This window comes from Danio rerio, chromosome 6, assembly GCF_049306965.1.
Source record: "Danio rerio strain Tuebingen ecotype United States chromosome 6, GRCz12tu, whole genome shotgun sequence".
Classification (NCBI taxonomy): domain Eukaryota; kingdom Metazoa; phylum Chordata; class Actinopteri; order Cypriniformes; family Danionidae; genus Danio; species Danio rerio.
Window position 1 is genome coordinate 48216093 of NC_133181.1, and position 26736 is coordinate 48242828.

General features: G+C 32.7%; 1 protein-coding gene across 9 annotated transcripts in view; it reads left to right on the forward strand.

Annotated features, from left to right (window-relative positions):
• Positions 1–26736, forward strand: part of cntn4 (contactin 4) — a 445220-nt gene that overhangs the window by 293201 nt on the left and 125283 nt on the right. For all 9 annotated transcript variants that reach the window (XM_009302657.4, XM_073953300.1, XM_068221777.2 and 6 more), the window contains 4 exon segments: positions 3021–3224; positions 8520–8622; positions 9199–9383; positions 17785–17924. In XM_009302657.4, the coding sequence (XP_009300932.1) occupies positions 3021–3224; positions 8520–8622; positions 9199–9383; positions 17785–17924 (632 nt within the window).

Sequence of the window (26736 nt, forward strand, 5' to 3'; positions counted from 1 at the left end):
TCTCGTTAACTAATGTTTATTAACATGAATAAATACTGTAGTAAATGTATTGTTCAATGTTTGTTCATGTTAGTAAACGCATTACTTAACATTAACTAATGAACCTTATTGTAAAGTGTGACCAACATATTTGTAATAAATATACATTATTGTTGATTGTTAGCAATTTGATGATGGAATTGTCATAAAAATGAATGCCAGTGGTATTATAATGGTTTAACGACTGGGGTGGAGTGACAGATTCAACAGGAGGTAAGATCCAATATGCAGGTTTATTCAGCGTAAGGCAAGCAATGGTCAAATCAGGTATAATCGGGTATATTAAGGCAGTCCAGAATCGTAGTCGATATAAACAGGCAACAGGTCAAAAGGCAGGCATCTAAACAGAATAACAAGGATACAAGGCTAAGGTCTAACACAGAGAAACAAGACAAGGAAACGCGTTGTAATGTCACACTCGGGTAAACAAGACTCGGCAACCAGGGTGAGTGAATGAGTGGTTTATGTATGGTATGTTATCAGTCTCTGACAGGGTTCAGCTGGTGAGTGCAATCAAGCAGATGAATGAGCATGGGTGTCTGGGAGCAGTGCATGTATGAAAATGTAGTCCTGGGAAATGCGGAAGTGTAGTCCTGGTGTTCATGTGAGAACCAGCGATCTCTGGAAAGCGATCGCTGGTTGTGTGACAAATGGGCTTCTTATTTCAGAGGGGGGCAAGGACTTTTCTTGACAGGCAGTTTGTAAATAAAATTCTCCAAACTACACCTTTGCCGCAAAAAAAACTGCTTATGTAAAGTTCTATGTGATTATCTTATTATACTTGCCTTGGCCGATTACCCGTTAACTAACTAACATTTAAGCGATTAGCGGCGTGGATATTTGAGCATTGGTTACACACCACCACTTTCCCCCTTGACTTGAGGCCAACTAGTCACAGGGCACTGGTTATCCGTCGTGTCATTAATTCTCACCCTCTAAGCCACACAACCCTCCTCAGGCTGATTAATTTTCACCCTAGCATGTAGCCCCAGTGCTAATTTAGAAACTCTGGGGAGGTGCAAGATTCATGAGCGGAGCCCACATATGCCATTTAGGCTCGGCGGAGAGAAGAAATGTCACCGTGTACTCTAGTTATGTTTATGCAAATGTAGTTTCCGGGCAGTAGACTGACCTCTTTCTTCTCATGTGTGATGTTGATAGTCTTTTCTCTTCATTTTTTTCCTTCTTTGCTTTGACTTTTTCCTGGATTTTTTTATTTGTAAAGCAGGACTACTAACTCTTCTGAGCTGAGACTGATTTACAATATTTGCCTGTTTATTTGTCTAATGTAGTGTGAAGTGGCATGTTGAAAGATTTGTTTTTTGAAATGGGTAGAAAATGAAAACTTCTAACGTTATCACATTTGTGTTCTGTGAAGAGCTTTGAAATGTAAATTCGTTTTATTCGCCGTTTAATTTAATCTTAACTGAAACATGTAGAAAGGGCTGGACATATGCAGTAGTAGCCCCTCCCCTTTTTATTAAACAACCAATAGTGTTTTGTTTTTATCACAGTTCTGCCATTGAGAATTCAAGTGAATTAAATGAAAAGCAATTGAAAAGCTTTATAAAGGGGCTGAACATGTTTGCAGCTGCAGCGTGCTTATCCGCTTATTAAATCGTGATGTATCAGTGACACTTAAAATGTTTTTTCTGGGTCCAAGCCGCTACTAAATGAAAATATTTGTTTATGGCCATGTCACTTTTACTCATATCACACATTAAATCATGGTGTACACATCAGTCTCTGGATGTGCGACATTACAAATAACAACATTTTACCAATTTATAAAAAATATTCACTGTCTGGCCATCAAATATTAGACATATATATATATATATATATATATATATATATATATATATATATATATATATATATATATATATATATATATATATATATATATATATATATATATATATATATATATATATATACACAGTTGAAGTCAGAGCTATTAGCCCCCCATTGAATTGTTTTTTCTTTGTTAAATATTTCTTAGAATGTGTTTAACAGGGCAAGGAAACTTTCACAGTATGTCTGATAATGTTTTTTCTTCTGGATAAAGTTTTATTTGTTTTATTTAGGCTAGAATAAAAGCAGTTATTAATCTTTCAAACACCATTTTGAGGATAAAATTATTAGCCCCTTTAGGCAAATTTGTTTACAGAAAAAAACATCGTTAAATAATAACTTGCCTCATTACTCTAACCTGCCTAAAATAAATCAGTTATTAGAAGTGATTTATTAAAACAATTATTTTTAGAAATGTGTTGACAAAAATCTGCTCTCCGTTAAACAACAAACAGGGGGCTAATAATTCAGGGGGGCTAATAATTCTACCTTCAACTATATATATATATATATATATATATATATATATATATATATATATATATATATATATATATATATATATATATATATGTATATATATATATATATATATGTATATAGCACTTGGACCCAAAAGCCGCTTCGTGTGACTTCACACTTAACAAGTGGATATTCCTAGATGGCATGTCTGTGTATATACTTGCACTAGCAGGTGTTGGTACTTGCTCTACCATAATAATCAAAGCAGCAGCAGTGTAGCAGATTTATTCCTTCAAGACCAAATACATATTCATTAACATATTAAACATAAACATAGTAGGCTGAGAAAAATGCTAATTTTAGAGTAACTTAGATGTTTTTGTATCTGCAAACGTTTTTCAAATAAAATCTTTACTGTGTTTAAAAAAATGTAATAAAATAAATCTCTGTAGCATCTAATAACAGTCTACATTGTGCAATATATCTATAATTACATTGTATATGACATCATAATACATAATTCCGGCTGGTGCATCTGCGGAGAAAGAAACATCGTGTACTTTAGTTATTATTATGCAAATGTAGTTTCGGGGCAGTAGATTGACCTCTTTCTTCTCATGTGTGACGTTGATGGTCTTCTCTCTCTTTTCTTCCTTTTACAGCTTTGACGTTTTCCTGGATTTTTAACGAGTACCCATCAATCGTGAAGCAGGACTCTCGTCGCTTTGTGTCTCAGGAGACAGGGAATCTGTATATCGCTAAAGTTGAGCCGTCGGATGTAGGAAACTACACCTGTGTCGTGACTAATACCGTCACCAAAACACAAGTACAAGGGCCGCCAACTCCACTCATACTGCGCACAGATGGTAAGCATGATCACTGTTCACTACTAAGGTAGCACGTTTATAATAACTGCATATATGGAATCATTTATTAAGCAATTGCAAATAGTTAGATCAAACTTTTTGAACTAAGCATTGTCGGATAACACCAAAATGTTTTAGCATATTGTTGTTTTATCAAATTTGTTGTATGTATAAAAAATACATTTTGGCACTCCTGCTATTCAGCAGTTGTATTTAATATAATTGTATTTTTAGATAAGACAGTTTAATTTTTGTACTTTTAATTTTCATTTCTTAAGATTTAAGGTTATTGCAAACTGAATCCAAAATGTTTGTCTGTAATTTTCACACATAAATAAATTGACACAATGTCTTCCAAACTTTCGTCCATCATATAAAATTTGAATCAGGTTTGATTTTCATATATATATATATATATATATATATATATATATATATATATATATATATATATATATATATATATATATATATATATATATAATTTTTTTTTTTTTTTTAACACACATCAGACTCAGCATGTAAGGTTTGTGTGCGTGACAAATTTTTCAGACTTACGAGATACGAAAAAAAATACATACAACATTTTTGCACTTCCTTTACAAAGCATAAATAGTCCTACCTTTAGATGAGTTCACAAAACTATAGAAATTTGTGTTCATAAATTCAGTCAAATGTGCATAATAGAATTCTGAAGCTAAAAGAGGGATGAAATACAGATGTAGAGTACAAAATGACAATTGATCAAAATAATAATTATGATTTTTTAAGATAGATTAAATACAGCTGTGGAAATAATTACCAGATCACTTGGAAATTCACAGTTTTTCTGTATTTATGATTTATAGTTATTTGTTTTATGTAAAATTTCACTTTTGTTTTGTTCTTAAAACTACTGACAACTTTTATTACAAATTTCAAATGAAAATGATGTCATTTAGAGCATAAAATGACACTTGGTCAAAATACCAAAACAAAGTTGCCGTGATTTCAGATGTGTTAAAATCTCTTTTTACAATTAACTAATATATATTAACATATTTCCCCAGTAGATTGATTGCATAATACAATTTCATCTAAATTTCATCAAAAATGTCATAATTAAGCACTATTTTGCATACATTTCTATTACAAAATACACACATCAACATTGGATGATGTGTGGATATTTATTTATTTATTTATTTATTTATTTATTTATTTATTTATTTATTTATTTATTTATTTATTATTTTTATTTTACTTTATTTTGTTGTTGTTGTTGTTGTTGTTGTTGTTGTTGTTGTTGTTGTTGTTGTTGTTGTTGTTGTTGTTGTTGTTGTTGTTGTTGTTGTTGTTGTTGTTTTTCTTTTCTATCACTCTATAATTCAGAACATAATGGAAACGGACAGGAATAATCCCACACTTTTTTGTAGAAATAAATGTATGTAATGAGGCAAATTATGGGTGAACATATCCCTTATAAACACATTCAGAATATAAATATAAAAAAACTGTGATGTTTGGTTAATGTAAGCATTGTTGAAAACAACAGATTTATGTAACTTTAAAAAAAGAAAAACTCATTTTTAGGAAATAGCTTTTAAAAATATGTAGTGTAATTGAAATCAACTAACACAAAGTGATAAAGTGAAAAATAAACGCTTAATGGGCATCCAAAGAGCCTAAAATCTTAAATTTGACAAATGCATGAATATTTATTTTTTTTATCTTCACTTCTTCACCTTGAGAAAGCAACATTTGGTGGAATAACACAGATTTTCAGTCTCAGCAAGTGAAAATGCAAAATGTCATAAATGACAATAATTTAATTTGAAAGTTGGCAGAAATGTTGTCAGAACTTAATGGAATAAAACAAATATTAGCATTTCACTAACATTTTACCTAATAAATACAGTACAAATGGAGAATTTTTGAGCAGTCTTTTGTTTATTTATTCATTTTCATTTATATGTAATCCAAAGTTTATTCAAAGGTTAATAAGCTGTTTCTCTGCACATGTTAAGATGCTGTGGCAGCATGTTTTGGTGCCTCTAGGCTGGCATTATCAAAGGCCCCCAGTCTGAAAGGTCATTTGTCTTAGACTGATCTAATTGTTGCTTCTCTGTGGGTTTACAATTTGATCACACTCATGTACAAGGGCGATAAAAAGAAATTGTCAAATATCATAACATACAAACAAAATCTAATTTCTCTGACAACATGAAATAAACTTCTTCCAAACCATTTGGTACTTTATTGCTTGATTTTCTGGTTGTTTAAACAAACTTTTGTTCCCTAGGTTTTTTTAATGAAAAAATACATTACACTCGATAATTAATAACAAATTAAATTAATAAGATGCCATGTTTGCAGACTTTTGTCAGAAACCCCATTATTTTTAATCTTATCAATTGAAAATATTATTGATATTATTTTGTCCAGTTGTCATTTTCTAAAGAAAAACAAATGTTTTTTTAATTATTATTTTATTAATTTTGAAACACCCATTAGAGCAAGCAATTCAATTTAATTATCTAATAACCCATTTGTTTCATTATGTTCTATATACACAGTACTTTCAGTAATTTACTGAAATTAAAGTATGTTTAATTGGTCTCAATATAAAACAATATCTGAACATTTTAAGAAATGTATGTAATAAAGTTTAAGTTCAGGGTTAATAACATTTTCACTTTAAAAAACAACTTCATTCTGTGGTTTGGATTTATAAATGATCATGTGACATTGCCCAGCAGGCACAGGATGTCAACATGACATCAGATTGAAGATGAACCCCATTGTTGTGGGGACGTTGCATATTTTTTAAAAATTTAAATTGGGTTGACATCATAAACTGACGACTTTGTCGAACGTTTAACTGAAAATCATCTAAATATCAGTGTCTAATGATGTCAGGATATTTCCACTATGACGTCTATCAGACATTGGATTTTGGTTGCCCTACCTGATGAATAAATGTAAATATGTGACGTCAAAATGACGCTGGTTTAAGATGTTGGCTTGACGTTGGATTTTGATCATTTTCCAACACAACCTAAACTTAACCAAACATCAACATCCAATAAAAAAAGCTTGACGTTGTCAGGACATTGCCACTATGACGTCTATCAGACATTGTATTTTGGTTGCCATTACTGATGAATAAATGTCAGTGTTTGTTGTTAATATGACGCTGGTTTAAGATGTTGACTCAATGTTGGATTTTGATCATTTTTCAACACAACCTAAAATCAACCAAATATCAACGTCTAATGATGCTACAGCTTGACGTTGTGTGAACATTACCACTATGGCTTCTATCAGACAATGGATTTTGGTTGCCATACCTGATTTAAGATGTTTAAGACATATGACGCTGGTTTAACATGTTGGCTTGACGTTGGATTTTGATCATTTTCCAACACAACCTAAACTCAACCAAACATCAACATCCAATGAAAAAAGCTTGACGTTGTCAGGACATTGCCACTATGACATCTATCAGACATTGTATTTTGGTTGCCATTACTGATGAATAAATGTCAGTGTTTGTTGTTAATATGACGTTGACTCAATGTTGACTCAATGTTGGATTTTGATCACTTTTCAACACAACCTAAAATCAACTAAACATCAACGTCTAATGATGTTATAGCTTGACGTTGTGTGAATGTTACCACCACGATGTCTATCAGACAAAGGATTTTGGTTGCCATTTCTGACAAACAAATGTCAGTATTTGACATTAATATGACGCTGGTTTAAAATTTAGGCTCAATGTTGGATTTTGGTCACTTTCCAACATAACTTAAAATCAACATCTAATGATGTTACAGCTTGATGTTGTGTGGAGGTTATCACTATGACGTCTATTAGACGTTGGATTTTGGTTGTCATACCTGACGAATAAATGTCAGTATTTGACGTCAATATTATTCTGGTTAAAGCTGTTGACTCAATGTTGGATTTTAGTCACTTTCTAACACAACCAAAAATCAATCAAATATCAACGTCTAATGATGTTATAGCTTGACGTTGTGTGAACGTTACCACTACAATGTTTATCAGACGTTGGATTTTGGTTGTCATAACAGGTGATTAAATGTCAGTATTTAGCGTCAATATGATGCTGGTTTAAGATGTTGGCTCGACCTTGGATTTTGATCACTTTTCAACACAACCTAAAATCAACCAAATATCAACGTCTAATGATGCTACAGCTTGACGTTGTGTGAACATTACCACTATGGCGTCTATCAGACAATGGATTTTGGTTGCCATACCTGATGATTAAATGTCAGTATTTGACGTCAATATGACGCTGGTTTAAGATGTTGACTCGACATTGGATTTTGGTCACCTTCTAACACAACCGAAAATCAACCAAATAACAACGTCTAATGATGTTACAGCTTGACATTATGTAAATATTACTACTATGACGTCAATGAGACGTTGGATTTTTGGTTGCCATACCTGACGAATAAATGTCATTATTTAACGTCAATATGACATTGTTTTAAGATGTTAGCTCGACAATAGATTTTGGTCACCCGATGTCACAACCTAAATTTAACCTAATATTAACAACACATTGTGGGCCTGCTGGGTAAAGACTAATGACTACTGAAAATTCACACTGAATCAATTGTTTTTAAAATGTAAAAATGCAGTATGTTTTTAGTGTCAGAATAGGTAGGGTTGAGGATAGAATACAAAGACTGTACAGAATAAAATAAATCATTACATCTAAGGTAAGTACTCGCAAAGATATCTATTCAAGTCTGTGTGTGCATGACGTCCAACTGGCTGACATCCAACCGATGCCTTGTCAGTATTGTGCTGTAGCTCAGGTTGTCTAAAATCCTGATGTTTGTATTTGACCAACATGAGGCACTCAAAGGCTACTTTCGCAGTGTGATCTCCAGGCACAATTTCAAAGCCCATTGTACATGTCCCTCTACCTGAGGCGCTACAGAAGGAGATGATTGCCTCTCTTCAACCCTTCCTATTTGGCAGCGCTGGACATAAACGTCCAGCGTTAGACATTGCAGATAAGCATCTCTTTGAGTCCCTCAGACAGCTTAGTCTCCAGGCTGATAGCACACCTCACATAAAATAAAATAAAAAAACACTGATATCAGGGCTCCCGCAATCCCAGAAACCTTTCTGAAGGTGCAAAATAAATTATGCAGCAATAGTGAAAGAGAAAGATTGAAAATTGCTGTTGCAGATAGAGTAATTGATAGCTTTTGTTGAATATAATTGCAATATTTCTTCCTGCGAGTGACAAATGAGTGTTTCTCTTTGTAGGTATTATGGGAGAATATGAGCCAAAGATTGAAGTACAGTTCCCGGAAATTGTGCAAGTGGCTAAAGGTTCAACTGTGCGCCTGGAGTGTTTTGCATTAGGAAAGTAAGTATCTGTTGAGAATCTGCGATATGCTTTATTTTTACGTGTTTAAGTTATTAAGTTGGATGAGTCTCTAATAGTGCTGGGTGAAAATGAGAACACACAACCGATGGGGATGTCTGAGACTTATTTTACATCTTGTAAAAAAAAATACATATATATATATATATACATACATACATACATACAGTGTGTGTATATATATATATATATATATATATATATATATATATATATATATATATATTATTTTCTTTTTTTACAAGATATAAAATAAGTCTCAGACATCACTAGAGTCTGTGTGTGTGTATATATATATATATATATATATATATATATATATATATATATATATATATATATATATATATATATATATATATATATATATATATATCTTTAAAAACTATTTTAAAAAATTTATATTTTTATCTAGTTACTTTTTTCTCTTAGAACTGTGAGAGAAAAGTGTGATTCAGGAAATATTCTGTATTTATTTTTCACTATTGCATTCTATTGTAATATCTATTGTGTCTAATATTATGTCTAATATCTATTGTGATATCTCCTCCACCTCAGTCCTGTACCATCCATAAGCTGGCGTCGAGTAGACGGAGTCCCTTTCGCTCGTAAGGTGGATGTAAGAAAAACCAGCGGCGTGATGGAAATCCCTTACTTCCAGCAGGAGGACGCGGGTACATACGAGTGTGTGGCAGAAAACAGCAAAGGAAGAAACTCCGTGCAGGGAAAGCTCTCTTTCTTTGGTAAGTTGCCCTGAGAGGCATGAATATTTGAACGGCTAAAGCCACACGTCACGTTCATTGAAGTGAAGGACATGATGCAGGACTCTGACCAGCAGAGAATCAACTTAAGGCTGGATGTTGTGCTTTAACTGTGCATCAAAATGATTAAAGCCTCGCGCTCGTGATGCCTCTAATATTTTTATCCAGATTAAAAAGATGAGAGGGTGACCTTGCGCCTGACCCTCTGTGTGTGCCGCTCTACCAGATGGCATCATGATTGGGATCCAATTTGACTCCAGATCAAAGCTGTTAAATTTCGCTAGACTTAGATGAAGGACACGTATGCCAGAAAAACACTCAGCTAAGCGGCATCTGGATCTGACATCGGATTTTTTGTGTGATTGTCAAGAAGTAATTGTTGATTTCAATTTTTCCTTTTTTTTTTTTTTTGCAAGGACTTTTGGACTTGAATTTCTTCAGGATTAAAGGCTTAGTTGGTGGTGCTTGATTGTTTGCTTCTGGTCATGAATGATACTTGTAATTGTGTGGCGTATTAAAAAGAGGCTGTTATTTAGGAAGCAATATAGGATCTACTGTATCATTTGTACCTGCCACATTATGAAACTAAAAATAAGGGCATAGATTTAAAGAGATAGTTCACCCCAAAATGAAAATTCTGTCGTCATTTACTTGCTTGTTCAAAATTTATTTGAGTTTCTTTCCTCTGTTAAAGACAAAAGAAGATTTAAAAAAAAAAGTACCTGGTATTGACTTTCTTCTTATAATTATTTTAGTCCCAGCAAGCAGCATTTTTAAAAATGTCATCTTTTGGGTTCAACAAATAAATGATGAGGTAATTTTCTTTTGTTATATCATGTGAACCCTCATATACTGTATTTTACCCCTTTAGTCTCTTTCACACAGTGATACCACTAAATAACACATAAGAAGATATTTTGAAGAAAGCTAAAAACTGGCAACCATTGACTTCCATAAACACAAACAGAGACAAACAGATTTGTAGAAATGAATCGTGTGTAAATAATGACAAGATTTTATTTATTTATTTTTTTTAGTTTTGGATAAACTGTCACTTTAAGACAGATCAAAGAATAAAAGATTATAGAATTTTTTAAGAATACTTTTAAATAGTGGAGGTCAACTTCTCCACTCAATCACTCATGGTGGTTATAGATAGATAGATAGATAGATAGATAGATAGATAGATAGATAGATAGATAGATAGATAGATAGATAGATAGATGGATGGATGGATGGATGGATGGATGGATGGATGGATGGATGGATGGATGGATGGATGGATAGATAGATAGATAGATAGATAGATAGATAGATAGATAGATAGATAGATAGATAGATAGATAGATAGATAGATAGATAGATAGATAGATAGATAGATAGATAGATAGATAGATATATGGATGGATGGATGGATGGATGGATGGATGGATGGATGGACGGACGGACGGACGGACGGACGGACGGACGGACGGACAGACAGACAGACAGACAGACAGACAGAAAGAAAGAAAGAAAGAAAGAAAGAAAGAAAGAAAGAAAGAAAGAAAGAAAGAAAGAGAATCCCATGTATGTTCTGTTAATTGCACGTACACCTTTGGCCTACACTTGTTTACTATTGCAATTGGCATGAATCGTAAATTAAGACCCCAATGGCGAGGCCCAGGTTTCTAGTTAGTGTTCTGTGACTCAGAGACTTATGAGGGGAAGCATATTAAATATGGACTTTAAAATGAAGGGTTCATAACCTTTTCCCTTCTACGCCGTGTCGGCTCGGCGGCATTGTTCATACAAGACAGCTCCCTATTAAGTAAGTACCTGTAGGCTAGAGAGCACTGGGATTTATCCTCCCCTTCTGGGATCCTGCACTGGCTCTAATGCTGTATCCACATGCCCAGTGGCCCATTTACTGGAATAGGAGCTTGCTTAATGTTTTATTATCCCCGTTGTCTCATTGTTTATATTCCAAACTGTGTGCAATGTGGAGAGACAGGTTCCTAGAAAAGGGAAGTTCTCCTAATGGGATTGTGCCGGTGATTTATAAATGTATTAATTAGATAAATAGCTTCCGCACATTGTAAAAGTGAATGTAATGAAGGGAGGCGACCGGTCATATAGACATGGTTTTGTTTCACTACTGCTTCTTGTTCTCCTGCGGGATATTTATGATAATTGGGATGGGCATTTTTTCTTGCTCGGCTTGTGCTTCTGTTGTTTCTGTAGGAGACATGTTGTGTTTGCTTAAAGAAAGGTTTTTGCATGAAAATTTCTCATGAGTTGATTACATTTAAAAAAGTATGTTAACATTATTATTTTATTTTTTATTTTATTATTTTTTAACCAATTATAACATAATATAAATTAATAATAACATAAATAATAATAATAATAATTATTATTATTATTATTATTATTATTATTATTATTATTATTATCCATTGATTCATTAATTTTCTTTTCAGCTTAGTTTCTTTATTAATCTGGGGTCGCCACAGCAGAATGAACCGCTAACTTATCGTTTTACGCAGCGGATGCCCTTCAAGCTGCAACCCATCACTGAGAAACACATACAGACTCATTCACACACACACTCAAACACTACGGTAAATTTTAGCATACCCAATTCACCATACCGCATGTCTTTGGGCTTGTGGGGGAAACCGGAGCACCCGAAGGAAACCCATTTTATGGGAATTTATTTGTGAAATTATTTGTTATTATTATTATTATTATTATTATTATTATTATTATTATTATTATTATTATTATTATTATTTGTTATTATATTGTTATGTATTATATTTATATTTATGCTACTATGATTGTTATCATTGTTATTTTTATTATTATTAATATTATTATTATATTTTTATATTGTTATTTATAATATTTTTATTATTGCTATTATTATTATTATATTATATTTATAATTATTACTATTATTATTAATAATAATATTATTATTAGTATTATTATTAGTTTAAAAACTAATTAACTATTATTATTTGTTATTATATTATTATTTTTTATGTTTATTATTATTATTATTTTATTTTAATATTTATTATATTTTTTCATTGCTATTATTGTTATTATTATTATTATTTGTTATTATTATGTATTATATTTATTATTATTATTATTATTATTATTACTTTTTATTATTGACTAAATATCAACTAAATTAAGACTTTCAATGTGATTTGAGACCAAAAAGAAGCATATTAGATATACAGTTTAAGTCAGAATACTGTATTATTACCTCTCACCCCTTTTTTCCCTCTGTTTCAGTTTAACAGAGAGACATAATAGTTTTATTACCCATTTCTAATAACTGATTTTTTTATCTTTGCCATGATGACTGTAAATAATATTTTACTAGATATTTTTCAACACACTTCTATACAGCTTAAAGTGACATTTAAATGCTTAACTAGGTTAATTAGGTCTACTAGGCAGGTTAGGGTAATTAGGCAAGTTATTGTATAATGATGGTTTGTGTTGTAGACTATCGTAAAAAAAAAAAAAAAAAGGTTAAAGGGGCTAATAATTTTGACCTTTAAATAGTTTTTAAAAAATTTAAAACTGCTTTTATTCTAGCAAAACAAACCAAATAGGACTCTAATTTGGGAAAAATTGAAAAAAAAGAAAAATACATTCAAATGGGGGCTAAAAATTCTGACTTCAACTGTATATTATTAAATCTTTTTATTTATCTCGATGTCACAGCTGGCATTTAAATAAACACTCACTGTTGTTGTTCTGTGGTAGGATTAGACAGACACTCAGAGCTCACTATTCTTGTCTCTGCATCTCACTCTCATCCCTTTGCCAGGTGATAAAAATCTGTAATGTTATTTTGAAGTCCTGTGGACTTAGGCCTACGAGACATTGGTCAGCAGAGCAGTGAAACGAGCAGATCAATAAGTGTAGCTCATGTTTATCACTTCCAGCAGCAGGAGAGATACTACAAGCCTTGCTTTCTTTATTTCTGCTTGATTAGCAATTGGCCACAAATGTTTTTTGTTGCCTTCATTAGTTCTTTGTATTGCTTTTGTACATCGACACACACCGGAGAACACAGGGCTTAACATTATCACACTGGCCAGTCTCTGAATGCACCAAATCCTTTTTTATTATTATTAATTAAAATATGTTATATAATATTGTTATTTTAATTTTATTTTATTTTATTTTATTTTATTTTATTTTATTTTATTTTATTTTATTTTATTTTATTTTATTTTAGAGAAGGAGCTTGCAATTATATAAATGCAGTCTGGTGTGCTGCATGCTTTAGTGATTCTGCATTTGAAAAACACAACATACAGCAAAACATTTCACCTAGTTTGTAATGAGAATGGTTTAGAGATCTGTTGTTAACAAGCAGTTTTAAAGCAAAATAAAAGCTTTACAGTGTAACTTTTGAAAGCAACCACAAAGAACTTTTACAATCACTTATGAATATTAAGTATTTAGTTTTAGTATCTAGGCACAAATATGAAAAGGGGGTTTAAATTATGTTTTGTGTGTAAAAGGACTCTCGATATTTATTATTAAATGGCTGTTTTTTTTTATTTTATTTTATTTATTTTAATTTAATTTAATTTAATTTAATTTAATTTAATTTAATTTAATTTAATTTTAATTTAATTTAATTTAATTTTATTTAATTTTATTTTATGTTATTTATTTTTAATTAAATTACATTAAATTTAATTAGTTTTAATTAGTTTTAATTTTATTTAATTTAATTTTATTTTTATTTTTATTTTATTTTATTTCATTTTATTTTATTTTATTTTATTTTATTTTATTTTATTTTATTTTAATTTTATTTAATTTTATTTTATTTTATTTTATTTTACATCTTGAATATGGAAGGTCAAGTAAAAAAAAAAATAACCAAAAACTTTCTTGAACTAGAATATTTAAGTTATTGACACGTTAACCTAGAGACATAATGACTGGTCTGAGTGTGGCATTTGGCCAGGGTTTGGATTAAGTTTCACAAAATGCTTCTTACATGATACAGTACGATTGCTACAGTATGGCTAGTGGAAGTGTCTATCTATCATAATCACAGTATGCTACTGAACAAGCTTTCGGTTGGAGTTAAGGATGCTGAGAGCTCATTTTGACCTCTCTACCTCTCGTTCCTCTCAAGTTTGACTTGTGGGCGTGAAGTGTTGAGCGTGATTGTGTGCCCCGTGGGCAAGGCTAAGTCAGGCCCTGACTGCTTACTCTCATTTAAACAGTGGGCTTTAAAAGTCAATACTCATCCAGTGACTGCCAGATACTGTAGACTGACTGCCACTGAATAAAGCTTCCAAGCTGTATTTTGCTCCTCAGTGCTGGAAATGTGACCGGTTTGCAGAAAAATAGACTTAATTAAAAGTTACAGTATCACATTGTTCCAAAGCTGGTTGACTTTCTTCTTAAGCTCAAGGAATTTAAAGAATTGTTGTTGCTTGATTCAATACAGTTAGTGTCCATATGATGTTTTAGACTTCAAAAATTCTGATAATTCATAAAAATGAAGAAAGTTATAGATGAAACAGTGGCTTGTTTGATAGCACTGCCACCTCATAGCAAGAAGGCCACTGGTTCGAGTCCCGGCTGGAAAATAGCATTCTGTATGGAGTTTGCATGTTCTACCCATGTTGGCATGGGTTTTCTCCCGGTGCGCTGGTTTCCCTCACAGTCCAAACACGTACGCTATAGGTAAAATGGAAGAACTAATTTGCCTGTAGTGTATGTGTGTGGATAAGTGTGTATGAGTATTTCCCAGTACTGGGTTGCAGCTGGGTAAAACAAATGCTAGATAAGTTGGCGATTCATTACACTGTGGCGACCCCTGATGAATAAAGGGCCTAAGGAAAACGAATGAATATCAAGTTGTTCATTGTTTATCTTTGTTTACCTTTTTCCATTACTGAATCATTTTTGTGAACCGAATCAAATGATTCACTGCAAAGATTTGACTCGAAAGAATGATTCATTTATAAATTTTCCAGAATGTAAACTAAGCGCAATAGTTGTATTACCAAAAAAATTCAGTTATGGAAAATTGTATAAGTGATAAGCCTTTGGAAATAACCTACTGTGTCAGTGGTGAAGTTGTTAATCGGTTAGATATACTAGGCATAACAAAAGAAAGCATAAAATTTTGCCATTTTTATGTTTTATTTGATTTTTTTGTTTTTTTATGTTGGTGCGTTACAGTTTCTATTGGTTTTAAATAGTTTAAGCCATGAAGTAATAAATGATTACAAATATCTATTAGGCCGTCATGGTGGCGCAGTGGGTAGCACGATCGCCACACAGAAAGAAGGCAGCTGGTTTGAGCCTTGGCTGGGTCAGTTGGCAGTTCTGTGTGGAGTTTGCATGTTCTCTCCGTGTTGATCTGGGTTTCCTCTGGGTGCTTCGGTTTCTCCTACAGTCCAAAGACATGCGGTATAGGTGAATTGAATAAGCTAAATTGGCCAGAGTGTGTATGAGTGAATGCATGAGTGTGTGGCTGTTTCCCAGTGTTGGGTTGTGGCTGGAAGGGCATCTGCTGCATAAAACTTATGCTGGATAATTTGGTGGTTCATTCCGCTGTGGCGACCCCAGACTAATAAAGGGACTAAGCCAAAAGGAAAATTAATGAATGAATAAAATTGTTTATTGTTATCTTTGTTTACCTTTTTCCATTACTGTGAACCAAATCAAATGATTCACTGCAAAAAGTAGACTCAAAAGAATGAATTATTTATGAAGTTTTCAGAATGTAAAAGCACAGTAGCTGCATTATCAAATAAAATCAGTTACAGAAAAAAAATATATAATTTTTTACTGTTAGATGATAAGCCTCTGGAAAAACAAACCTACTGTGTCAGTGCTGAAGGTGTTAACCGAATAGATACGTTTTGTTGAACCCTTCTGTTCACATTAATTAAACTAATTTAAAACTAGCAGCTTAATAGTGAGGTTAGTACAGAAAAACTGCATTACCCATGATGCTATGCAAAAAATCCACCAATCAGAGTAACAGTGAAAAAATCACACCAAAAAAAAAAAAATTTCGCATTTTTATTTTTTATTGTATTGTTTTATTGTGTCGGTGTGCTATATTTTCTATTAATATTATATCTATATTTTAAATTTTTAATTATTTAAGCCATGAAGTAATAAAGGATTTAAAAATATCTGTTTTAAAAGCATTTTTTTTTTTTTTGCCACCATTGTCTTTTTGTCAGCTTTAATTTTTAATGAACTTTAATCAAAGTTTAAATATATTGCACATTTTTACTCAGATTGTTGGTTTGTTATTAGTAACTAATAAATTTATGGTAACTAATAAACATAACTTTTCCGAATTTAATTGTAATGTGTGCCTTCTGTAGAGCAGTTTTGAAAAGTGCTATACAAATAAGCTTAAATTTAATTGATATCTTGGCTTACAACATTTTAATAAAGACCATAGTTAAAGAACATAGTTAAAGAAACAGTGTTGCTGGAACATTTGGCAGTCATTGATGCATTAAAGCATTTTTTACATTGTTAATTGTTAGCTTGGGTGGCGCAGTGGCGCAGTAGGTAGTGCTGTCGCCTCACAGCAAGAAGGTTGCTGGTTCTAGTCTCGGCCGGGTCAGCTGGTGTATCTGTGTGGAGTTTGCATGTTCTCCCTGCTTTCGCGTGGGTTTCCTCCGGGTGCTTCGGTTTCCCCCACAGTCCAAAGACATGCAGTATAGGTGAATTGGGTAAGCTAAACTGTCCGTAGTTTATGATTGTGTATGGATGTGTAAGGGCATCCGCTGCGTAAAAAGATATGCTGGATAAGTTAGCGGTTCATTTCGCTGTGGCGACCCCAGATTAATGGAGCCGAAAAGAAAATGAAGTAATGAATGAATAATTGTTAGCTTAATATAATTTTACCTCTTCTTGTCCATCTTTTTTCTTTCTTTTCAGGAAAAGAAACACCTATAAATGATTCTCTGAATGCATTGTTGGTCAATAATTTACTAGGTTTGAGTTACATGCATTTAAAAGATAAAGATCAATAGAGCTTGTTTATAATTAAGCCATAATTTACCATAATGGAACTGGTTGATGTATTTTATGGCAGTAGCTTTTAGACAATACCAATATATTAGATGTGATTTTCTTCCCGTTCACCCATCTAAGAGGAAATGTGAATCAGTTGGCCTGCGTCTGCTTCGCCTTCACTAATAATGTTGTTTTCTTATGTGTCATTATTGTGATTACATCACACCATTCCCCACAGTTCATGGCTCCAGAATGTACTGCTAGTCTGCTTTTGAAGGACACGTAACAGGTCATAATCAAGGTTAAAGTAATTCTGTGTAGTCATTATTACCTCTGCTGTTGGTTGTTTCAGCCTCGCCTCAGTTAATTGAGAAGCCGCAGGATGTGCAGAAGCCCATCGATGACTCTCTGGTGTGGGAATGCAAGGCCACGGGGAAACCAAAACCCTCGTACAGGTGGATGAAGAATGGAGAAAACCTGGAGCCCACTGAGGTCAGTTCACCTCTGAGATTTGAGGACGGTCAACAGACTTTTGTAGCAGATGTGCAGATACTGCTAATGAGTGATGATAAGAATTTCAGACTAGAATTTAAATGCAAGACTAAAGTGAAATTCTGTTACAGTGTAAATTTGCTGTTAATGTACTGATCTTTAGACCATGCAAGATGTAGACAGTGCTTAATTTGAGCCAGATCTTGATGTATCCTGTTCTGGAAAATGTCACAAATATGATGGTAGTCACCATGCGCAAGTTAAAGCAAAAGTCACGTTATTAATGGCCATCAACAATATTTATAGCCAATCGGCTTCCTTATATTTACAATCACTCTCATCGGTTGGTGATTGTGTCGTGAGCAGCCAAAAAAAATCATGGCATAGTGGCCAACCTAAATAATATTTTTATTTTCAAAATGGCAAAAAGGCAATCACGCATGTATTAATTTTTTTAAACTAAGAGTAAATCTAATAATGAGCCTGATCAAAAGAGATCTCAAGAAGATGAAACTGCGTGAATGGATCAGGATAGCAGGAGACAGAAACAAAGCAATCTCAAGTCAGCCAGAAAACATGACAGAAGAGGTAACTGTGGGCTCTTCTCAAAGATTAGACTGTGTGTCATTTAATTATTTCTTTGGCACATAACGTGAAATGAACTGAATAATGATTGTTCATACGATTTATGTTTGTAGCTACATGTTTTTATTATCCATGACTGACCTTTAATGTTAAATGGCACAAAATAATTAAAGACCGTTCAGAAATGTGATGCTCTTTTTTTGTGCTATTATCGTTTAATGATGTCAAGCTCTGGGTAAACTGAAACTGATTGGTGGACGTCGGTCACGGTTACTTTAATTTCCTGGTTTTGTTCCGGGTATTATTCATTTGCAAATAAAGCACTGGATGTAGGTGACTTTTTAAAAGAGAACTTTAAGCTGAAAACATGGTGATTCATTAGATGCAACTCAGCATCTAATGATGCCTTAAATGTGAAAAAATACTCATGCTGGCAAAATAAAATTAATATCCATTGCTATTGTTGATGTATTGGGGTCTTATGAGGTAAAAATAGCTGGTCTGCTCAAGAAACTGTACATTATTTACATTTTCATTATTAGATCACTGTCTCCACGCCAGATAAATAAAATTAAGCCCCTGATGCCAGATCTTGTCAGGAAATTTCGGGTTCTTTTGGTATTTGGACAACAGGTCAGCAGTTTCCAATACCCAAACCTGTTAATCAGTATTCAACTGAATTCACAGCCTACTATCAATATATGAGTTGACTGTGGAAGGAAGCCAGAGAAGAACATAAGCAAGAGATGTAGTGATGATAATAAACGAGCAGGGTTTATTAAAGAATCGTAGCTTTTTCTATCTTAGTCTTTCGGTGCGCTCTTATAAATTGTATGAACAGCACAAATAAAACAAATGTGATTATACATCAGTCCACAAGACCTTAAATTAGCGACATATCCTCACATCAGTGGAGAGGAACATTTCATGAAACGCCATTACTGTAAGTCTAGGACTAAACAATGGAAAAAGTACTAAAAGCAGAACAAATAATAAGGAATATATAAAATAAAGCAATCAAATAAATGAATGAATGAATCAAATAAATGGATGACTAAATTAATAACTAAGATGTATGAATGATTATATATACAGTATATATATGATGAATGAGACCACAATTTCAGGGAAAAAAAATAGTTGACCTTCTTTAATTAAAGGATATTATTTACTTTCCCTCCATTTGTTTAACACCTGTTAGAGTTTCTTTGAGTTTTGAGGATGCTTTATTCTTCAAGATCATTCTTTTAGAATCACTTGAATGTGAGTAAATGATGAGGACATCTTATGATGAGGACATCTCTTTAATATGGTGGCCGGGAAGTGCAAAACAACATTCAAAAGTGTGAAACAGTTCGAGATAAATTTACATTTTGAAAAACATTTTTACCTATCATAAGTCACAATTACACAGGAAAAATGATTTTACGAAGGACAAAACAAATTTACATTTTAGAAAAAAAAATTTACAATGAAGGATTTCTTACGGAAAGGGAATTAGTTAGAGTATGGACACTTCTACACTTCAAATTTTTCCCAGAAATAGTAAACCATCCCAGAACCTTTGGCATACTCTTTTCAACTTGCCATGGTTTGGGACACACTAATTCTAATTTTAAATACTATTTAGGATGGATAGTATGCTAATTGGGACACAGCAAGAGTAAGTGGTCTTAAACTCGATTCCTAGAGGGCCACAGCTATGCAGATTTTAACTCCAACTACCTCCAACTCATAGTCTTAATAGTTTCTAGTAGTCTTGAACATCTTGATTAGTTGGAGCTGTGTTTAATTAGAGTTGGAGCAAAACTGTGTAGAGCTGCGGGCCTCCAGAAATTGAGTTTGAGTCCCATGGTGTAGCCCCAGGGGTGCCCAATCCTTTTCCTGGAGATCTGCGTTCCTGCCAATTTCAGCTCCAACCCTGATCAAACAGAACTAAACCAACTAAAGGTGCAGTCACGCTGCACTTTTCTCTTCATAGACTTACATTCATATGGATGTGAATGCAGCAGACCACAAACACAAGCTCGTGCAACAAGTTTCGCAGTTCATTGCGTTGGAAAGTTCAAGCATGGTGAACTCTGACCTGCGAAATTGCATTGTGATTGTGTGAGATCAAAACATGACCTCTCTGGACAGATATGTAATATATGGACCAATTACTCGCTTTTTTAATGTCTCATCATCTTGTTTAATCCCACCCCTTTTCACATTGGCGTACAACAGAATTTTGCACACACAAACTCTAATGTGACTGCAGCATAAGTCCAATCTGAAGGCGCATTTGTTAATTACAGACAGGTGTGTTTGATCAAGGTTGCAGCTTAACTTAGATCTCCAAGAACAGGATTGATGGTGTAAGGATGAGGGTGAGTAAATTAGGACCAATCTTTTTTGTTTGTGTGTAGTTGATGTATGGTTTGTTATGATATGATAATATTTGTTCGAGGTTTGAACACCAAACTGTTTGAACACCAGCGTAAAAAAAAAAAAAAATATCTAAATATCAATATTAAATTACCTTTAAAGTTGTCTTTCTAACAAAGTTTTGATTCATCTACAATAGGAGATTGTACAATATACCTTCCTGGAACATGATATTTATATAATATTCTAATGATTTTTGGTATAAAATAAAAATCAATGAGGTCCAGTGTTGTTTAGAGCCACGATTAGGATTCAGGACTCAAATAACCTTTCATCTACAGAATGCAGAAGGTCATTCAGGCTTTGAAAGGCATGAGCAAATCATGACAGAATTCGTTTTTTGAGTAAATTATCCCATGAAATTTAAATAATTACAAACAATGTATGATATACAGTGCTCAGCATAATTAAGTACACCCCATTTTGAAAATGAATAATTTTATCCATTTCTCAGAGAATGTAGGCAGTGTATTTTGGTGCATTTAAACAAAACTGATTTTTTAAACAGATAATTTAGTATTTATTAAATTACATTTTAGTCTCCAAACATAGTTAGAAATTAAAAGATAATACAATTAAATTTAAGCTAAATATTGCAAAAAAAAAAATTACATCCTACAAAATTTCAACTAGTTTTTTCAATTTTTTGCTTCTCTTGATTTTTCCTCTTTTTTTTAATTTGTATTTCATATTTTTCTATAACTTTCCCAGTGTTGAGTTGCAGATATAAGGGTATCCGTTGCATAAAAACATATACTGTATGAGTTGGCAGTTCATTCCACTGTGGCGAGCCCTGATTAATAAAGTGACTAAGCTAAAAAGAAAATGAATGAATGATTTTTCTGTAACATAAATTTGAGTGTACTAGTTTTTGGACCATTATCGTAAGATCAATATTTGGCTTAAGTACTAATTTAATATATATGCACAAATATAGTATTGTATAGCTTCCTATTAAAATATAAATTTAAAAGAGAGATTTGTGAGGGGTGTACTTGTATATGCTGAGCACTGTATTTTAAAAGCTATGTGAAATACATGAGATGTTGAGAAATGTGTTATTTATTTTCTCATTTTTAGGTTATATCAGTGATTTAGTAACAGTCAACACAGTAAATCTGCCAGCAATCTTTATTAACCTTGTGAGGCCAACGCTTTAAAGTGTATTCCTTAATGGCATCTCTATAACCACCTAAATCAGAGTGTGCGGACTGTCATCCTGTGGACCTCCTATATAGGCCACTCCAGGAATTATCGAAACAATAGCAAGAGACAAAATTGAGACCATAAAAGCTTCCAAATATCCTGCACTTGTTCTTGCAATGAGAGGGAATAGCCTCCCCAAAAAAAATGCAATAAACTCAAGATGGCAATAGGTAGAGGAAAGCACTACCAATATACTCTCCAAACACATTTTAAAGATTGAACCAATGCATTTTCATTCCAGACCACTTCCTTTTGTGTGATTTTGTCAAAGTTATTTTTAAGATGCTTGAAGATGATGGAAAGTGATGTTTGCAGCCCATTTTACTTCCATCGTGTGAATTTTCGATGTAGGTGCTTGATTTTTATCCAATGGGAATTTATTGAGTCAAGAAAAATAGGGAAACTGTTTGTTGAAACTTCAGCAGCCTCTTCTGATTTCAAATGAAATGAAAAAGTCAGGTCAGGTAATCCAATTTAAGCTATTTTAATTGAAGACAACTGTTTTTTCCCTTTGGAATGACATGCTCTGATAAATCCTGCACAATAAGACCAGTTAGGTGCATTAAATTAGTAAATAGGACGGTTTTGATTTCATGTCGACTTTAAATAAGGTGCGAGAGAGGAGCTGGCTAATTACGGCTCTTCTAATCATCATTACTGCTCTTCATTGCATAAACATCATTACTGGTTCACAACCTTCAAACATCACCAAACACAAGCACATGAAGGACATTTAAAGGGCTACTTCACCCTAAACTGAAATTTCTGTCATCAAATATACTTACCCTTTACTTGCACTGTAAAAAAGAAACGTAAAATATATGTAATTTTCTGGAAAGCCGGAACACCAAAAAATACAAAAAAAAAAAATGTTAAAAAAACAAACAGTAATTTCTTGCTCTATAAATACAAGTTATTACTGTAATTTTACAGATTATAACGGTAATGATACTGGTTATTACTGAAACTTTACTAATTAATACTGTTATTATACAGATTATTACAGTCATTTTCAAATTATTACTGTAAATATATAATTTATAAATGTAATTATGCAGATTCATTAATGTTATTTTAAAGATTATTTTTAATATAAAGCATATAAAGATTTATAATATACAAAGATATATAAAGTTTTTTATGTTATTTTACAGATTATTACTGTAATTATGCAAGTTATTACTATAATTATACAGACTAATTAATGTGATTATAAAGATTATTACTGTAATTATACAGATAAATTGATGTGATTATAGAGATTAATATATGTGATTATGCACAAAATTTCTAAATTTTCCATAAAATGTCCCACTTTTAGCATATTTTTTAAACAGAAAAAAATGTTTAAAGGAGGATTAAAAAAAGCTCAATTGCAATTAATTTCTGTTGTCATAAAACACTGTAAATGTAACTATAAACTGAAATTAAGTGTAACAAATATTTGCATGATACGTAGAATAAATTCTAAAAAAATAGCTTGAAAAAATACAAAACTGTTATATATCTATTATTTTTAAATAATAACACATTTGGTCATGATTTAACAACAAAAACAAAGTTAGTATCATTTAAATTTAAAAATGAAGGGAACACCGGAAACTTCATTTAAACAACAGAAAAATAATGTAATACAAAAAAATACACAACAGTAAATGTAATGTTCGAATTTTTAATTACAGAAAAGATCTGTAAAGCAACAGGTATTTCACTGTACAATAAAAAATAAAAACTGGAAAATTCTGTAAAAAAAAAAAAATACAGACAATTACCTGTAAAATAACGTTTATTACCATTGACTTCTATAGTATTTTTTTTTCTACTTTCTAAGTAAATGGTTACATGTATTCAGATTTAGGTCACAATGTTTTGATGGTCTGTTTGTTGAATTTAGGTTACATTGCATCTGCATGCCAACTATTTCTCATTAGATTAGAAGTAGAGTTTTAGGTTAGGGTTAGGGTTAATCAGTTAAATGTCTGTTGAAAGAGCGTATCAGCAGATATTAAGCAGAAAGTCTAATAATACTCAAATGGAGCATCAGAATAAAGTGTTAACCAGATTTATCTTTAGTGTTGCACAGAATAAATAAACTCATAAAGACTTTAAAACCACTTGAGGGTAAGTAAAGAGTGAGTACAGTTTTATGTTGGGGTGAACTATACCTTTAAGGTGCAAAATGCTTCTAATGATTACTGTGACTTTATTTAGTGTGGACATTCATAGCTATAGACATACGATTCGAGATACTCAACAAACTCCATTAAATCTAAAAGAGCAGAATTTAAGCCTTTTTCCTTAAAGGCCATTAGGAGAAGGCTTGTAAACTTTTACTGTGTACCAGACAAGCTCTTATTGTTTTGTCTTTCTCTGAAATCCGTTTAAACTATGGTGAAAGAGGTGATAAACCTTTATGCGTCTCGACAGCCTGTAATATACAACCTGAGAGTGTTTCACTCAGAATTCCAATCTCTGAGCGTGTCAAGTTATTTTAGGCACTAGCTACACTATGGTCTGGCGAATAAACAAATCGGTAACTTCATGTAAATTAGCCGGCCAATATGGGCACTAACAAAACAAAAGATATCGATTCATTTAGAGGCAGTGCATAGTCCTGTTTGTGCGCTCACAGACGTGGCCTCTTGTCTTTCTTCATGTGTCACTCATTCTTTTTCATCTTTCACACCGCCAGATTAGAATATCTATCAGCGCTGCATAATTAGCAATCTGTCCACTTTATTGTTTTGCACTTTAATAAAGAGGAGATCCAAAAGAACACTCTGCAGTCACACACACATTAAAAACTCTAATAAAATTCATTTACATGCTCTGGACCTCTGGAAATAATTTCTAATGCAGATTTTGCACATTTGTTGAGTGAATTTGTGTTTGAAAAGTGAATTTGCATAATGATCAGCGTTTTACAGGTATGCTTTTGTGCCAAGGTAATTGCCAAAAGGTGCACTTGAATTTTAAATGCTGTGAAATCTCTTTATTTTTGCTTTTTATGGTTTTTAAAAATGATTTGAAAGACCTTGCGCGTTTCTGGAAGCGTGTCTCTTTGTGCGTTAAAAAAAATACCACCCTGTTTGTGTCACGACAGACTAATGTCCCAAGGGCACAACATTCCCTTGATTGAATCATACATTTTGATTCTAAAATGTTGATTTTCAATGCATCCCGGTTAAACAAATTAATCAGTGCAGAATTATTACAATCTTCAAATGTCACCGTCAACATCAGAGCTTTAATCAATTGTATAACTAAAGGTCACAGATGTAGCGAAAGCATGGGTTGTTGACTTATACCATTTGTTATTTTCCCTGCCCTTAATCAATTGGGACCTTTCATGTTCTTTCTGCATTATTGCTAAGGTGACCTGCAGAAAATCTCTTCTTTGTAAATCACTCGCTGAGTTGCTTGGTGTTGAGTGTAACTTGTAAAAGCATAGACTGTGAAGGTTTGGAGGTAGTATCAGTTACATCACCCATAGGTTTCTGAAGAATGCAATAGAAGCTATAAGTAGGTGTGGCCAACCATTGCCTTTTTGTTCGCGTGACATTGCAGACTGGGCAATACCAAACAAGGGCAAAGAGGTGGAGCGTGAGCTGAGCTACAGATGCCTGCTAGCATTTTGCTCAGATGGTCTTTTCTTTTGGAGAAACTCTTTACATTTCATTACCTGCGACTCGTTTGTGTATTCTGACCACTTGTGTTTGGTTGTGTACTATATCAATTGAGTGTTTTGTTTTTTAAAAACACTGCTGTAATACATTGAGCCACTAAGCACTGTTCTTATGACAATTTTCTACAGGAGGAAAACGCAAATTACTTCCAAACACTTAAAATGTAGTCCGTGTAAGTAAATACAAGGTTGTTTATGAAATCCTATAGCCTTCAGCTAATTAATATTTCAGATTCTGGAGTGTTTTACAGTTCTAAAGAAAATTATAAATAATAAATGATCTTAAATAAGCCAAATACATTTATAGATTTGATATATAAGTATATAATTTCACTCACCTGGGAAATGGAGGCCACTTGAAAGGTTTGTTAGCTCAGTGCACATGCCATTTTATCTAAACGTAAGAAACAATTCTAAAAAGCAGCTGACATGTGTAAAGCCTCATAAAACAAAACAAAAATATGATGAATATGCCGAGTTCAGTGGCTAATCAGCTGGAATCAGCTATGACAGCGACCATCTGTCATTCAAGTGGCCACACCCTTAATTATGCAGACTTAATATAACTTATAAAGGAAACGGATGAGTTGTTAAAAATTCACCCGCTGACAGTTGTCATGAAGGGTAATATTAGCTATATGAACCAAAATCTTTTCTTTTTTTTTGTGCCAGGCTGTAAACACCTTTTTTCTGCTGTAAAGTTGGCCATTTTAATAGTGGGGAAGCACAGATTTTACAGATTTTTTGAAAATTAAAAAATATAGACTATAATAATAAATAAATAAAAAACTTTTATGCTGCAAAAAATGGTTTCTCCTGTGTTTCTCATCCAAATTTTGCCAAACTTTTTCAATAATTGGCAGAATTTTAAATATTCAAAGTTTTATTTTGATTTAGGGATGTTTTTTA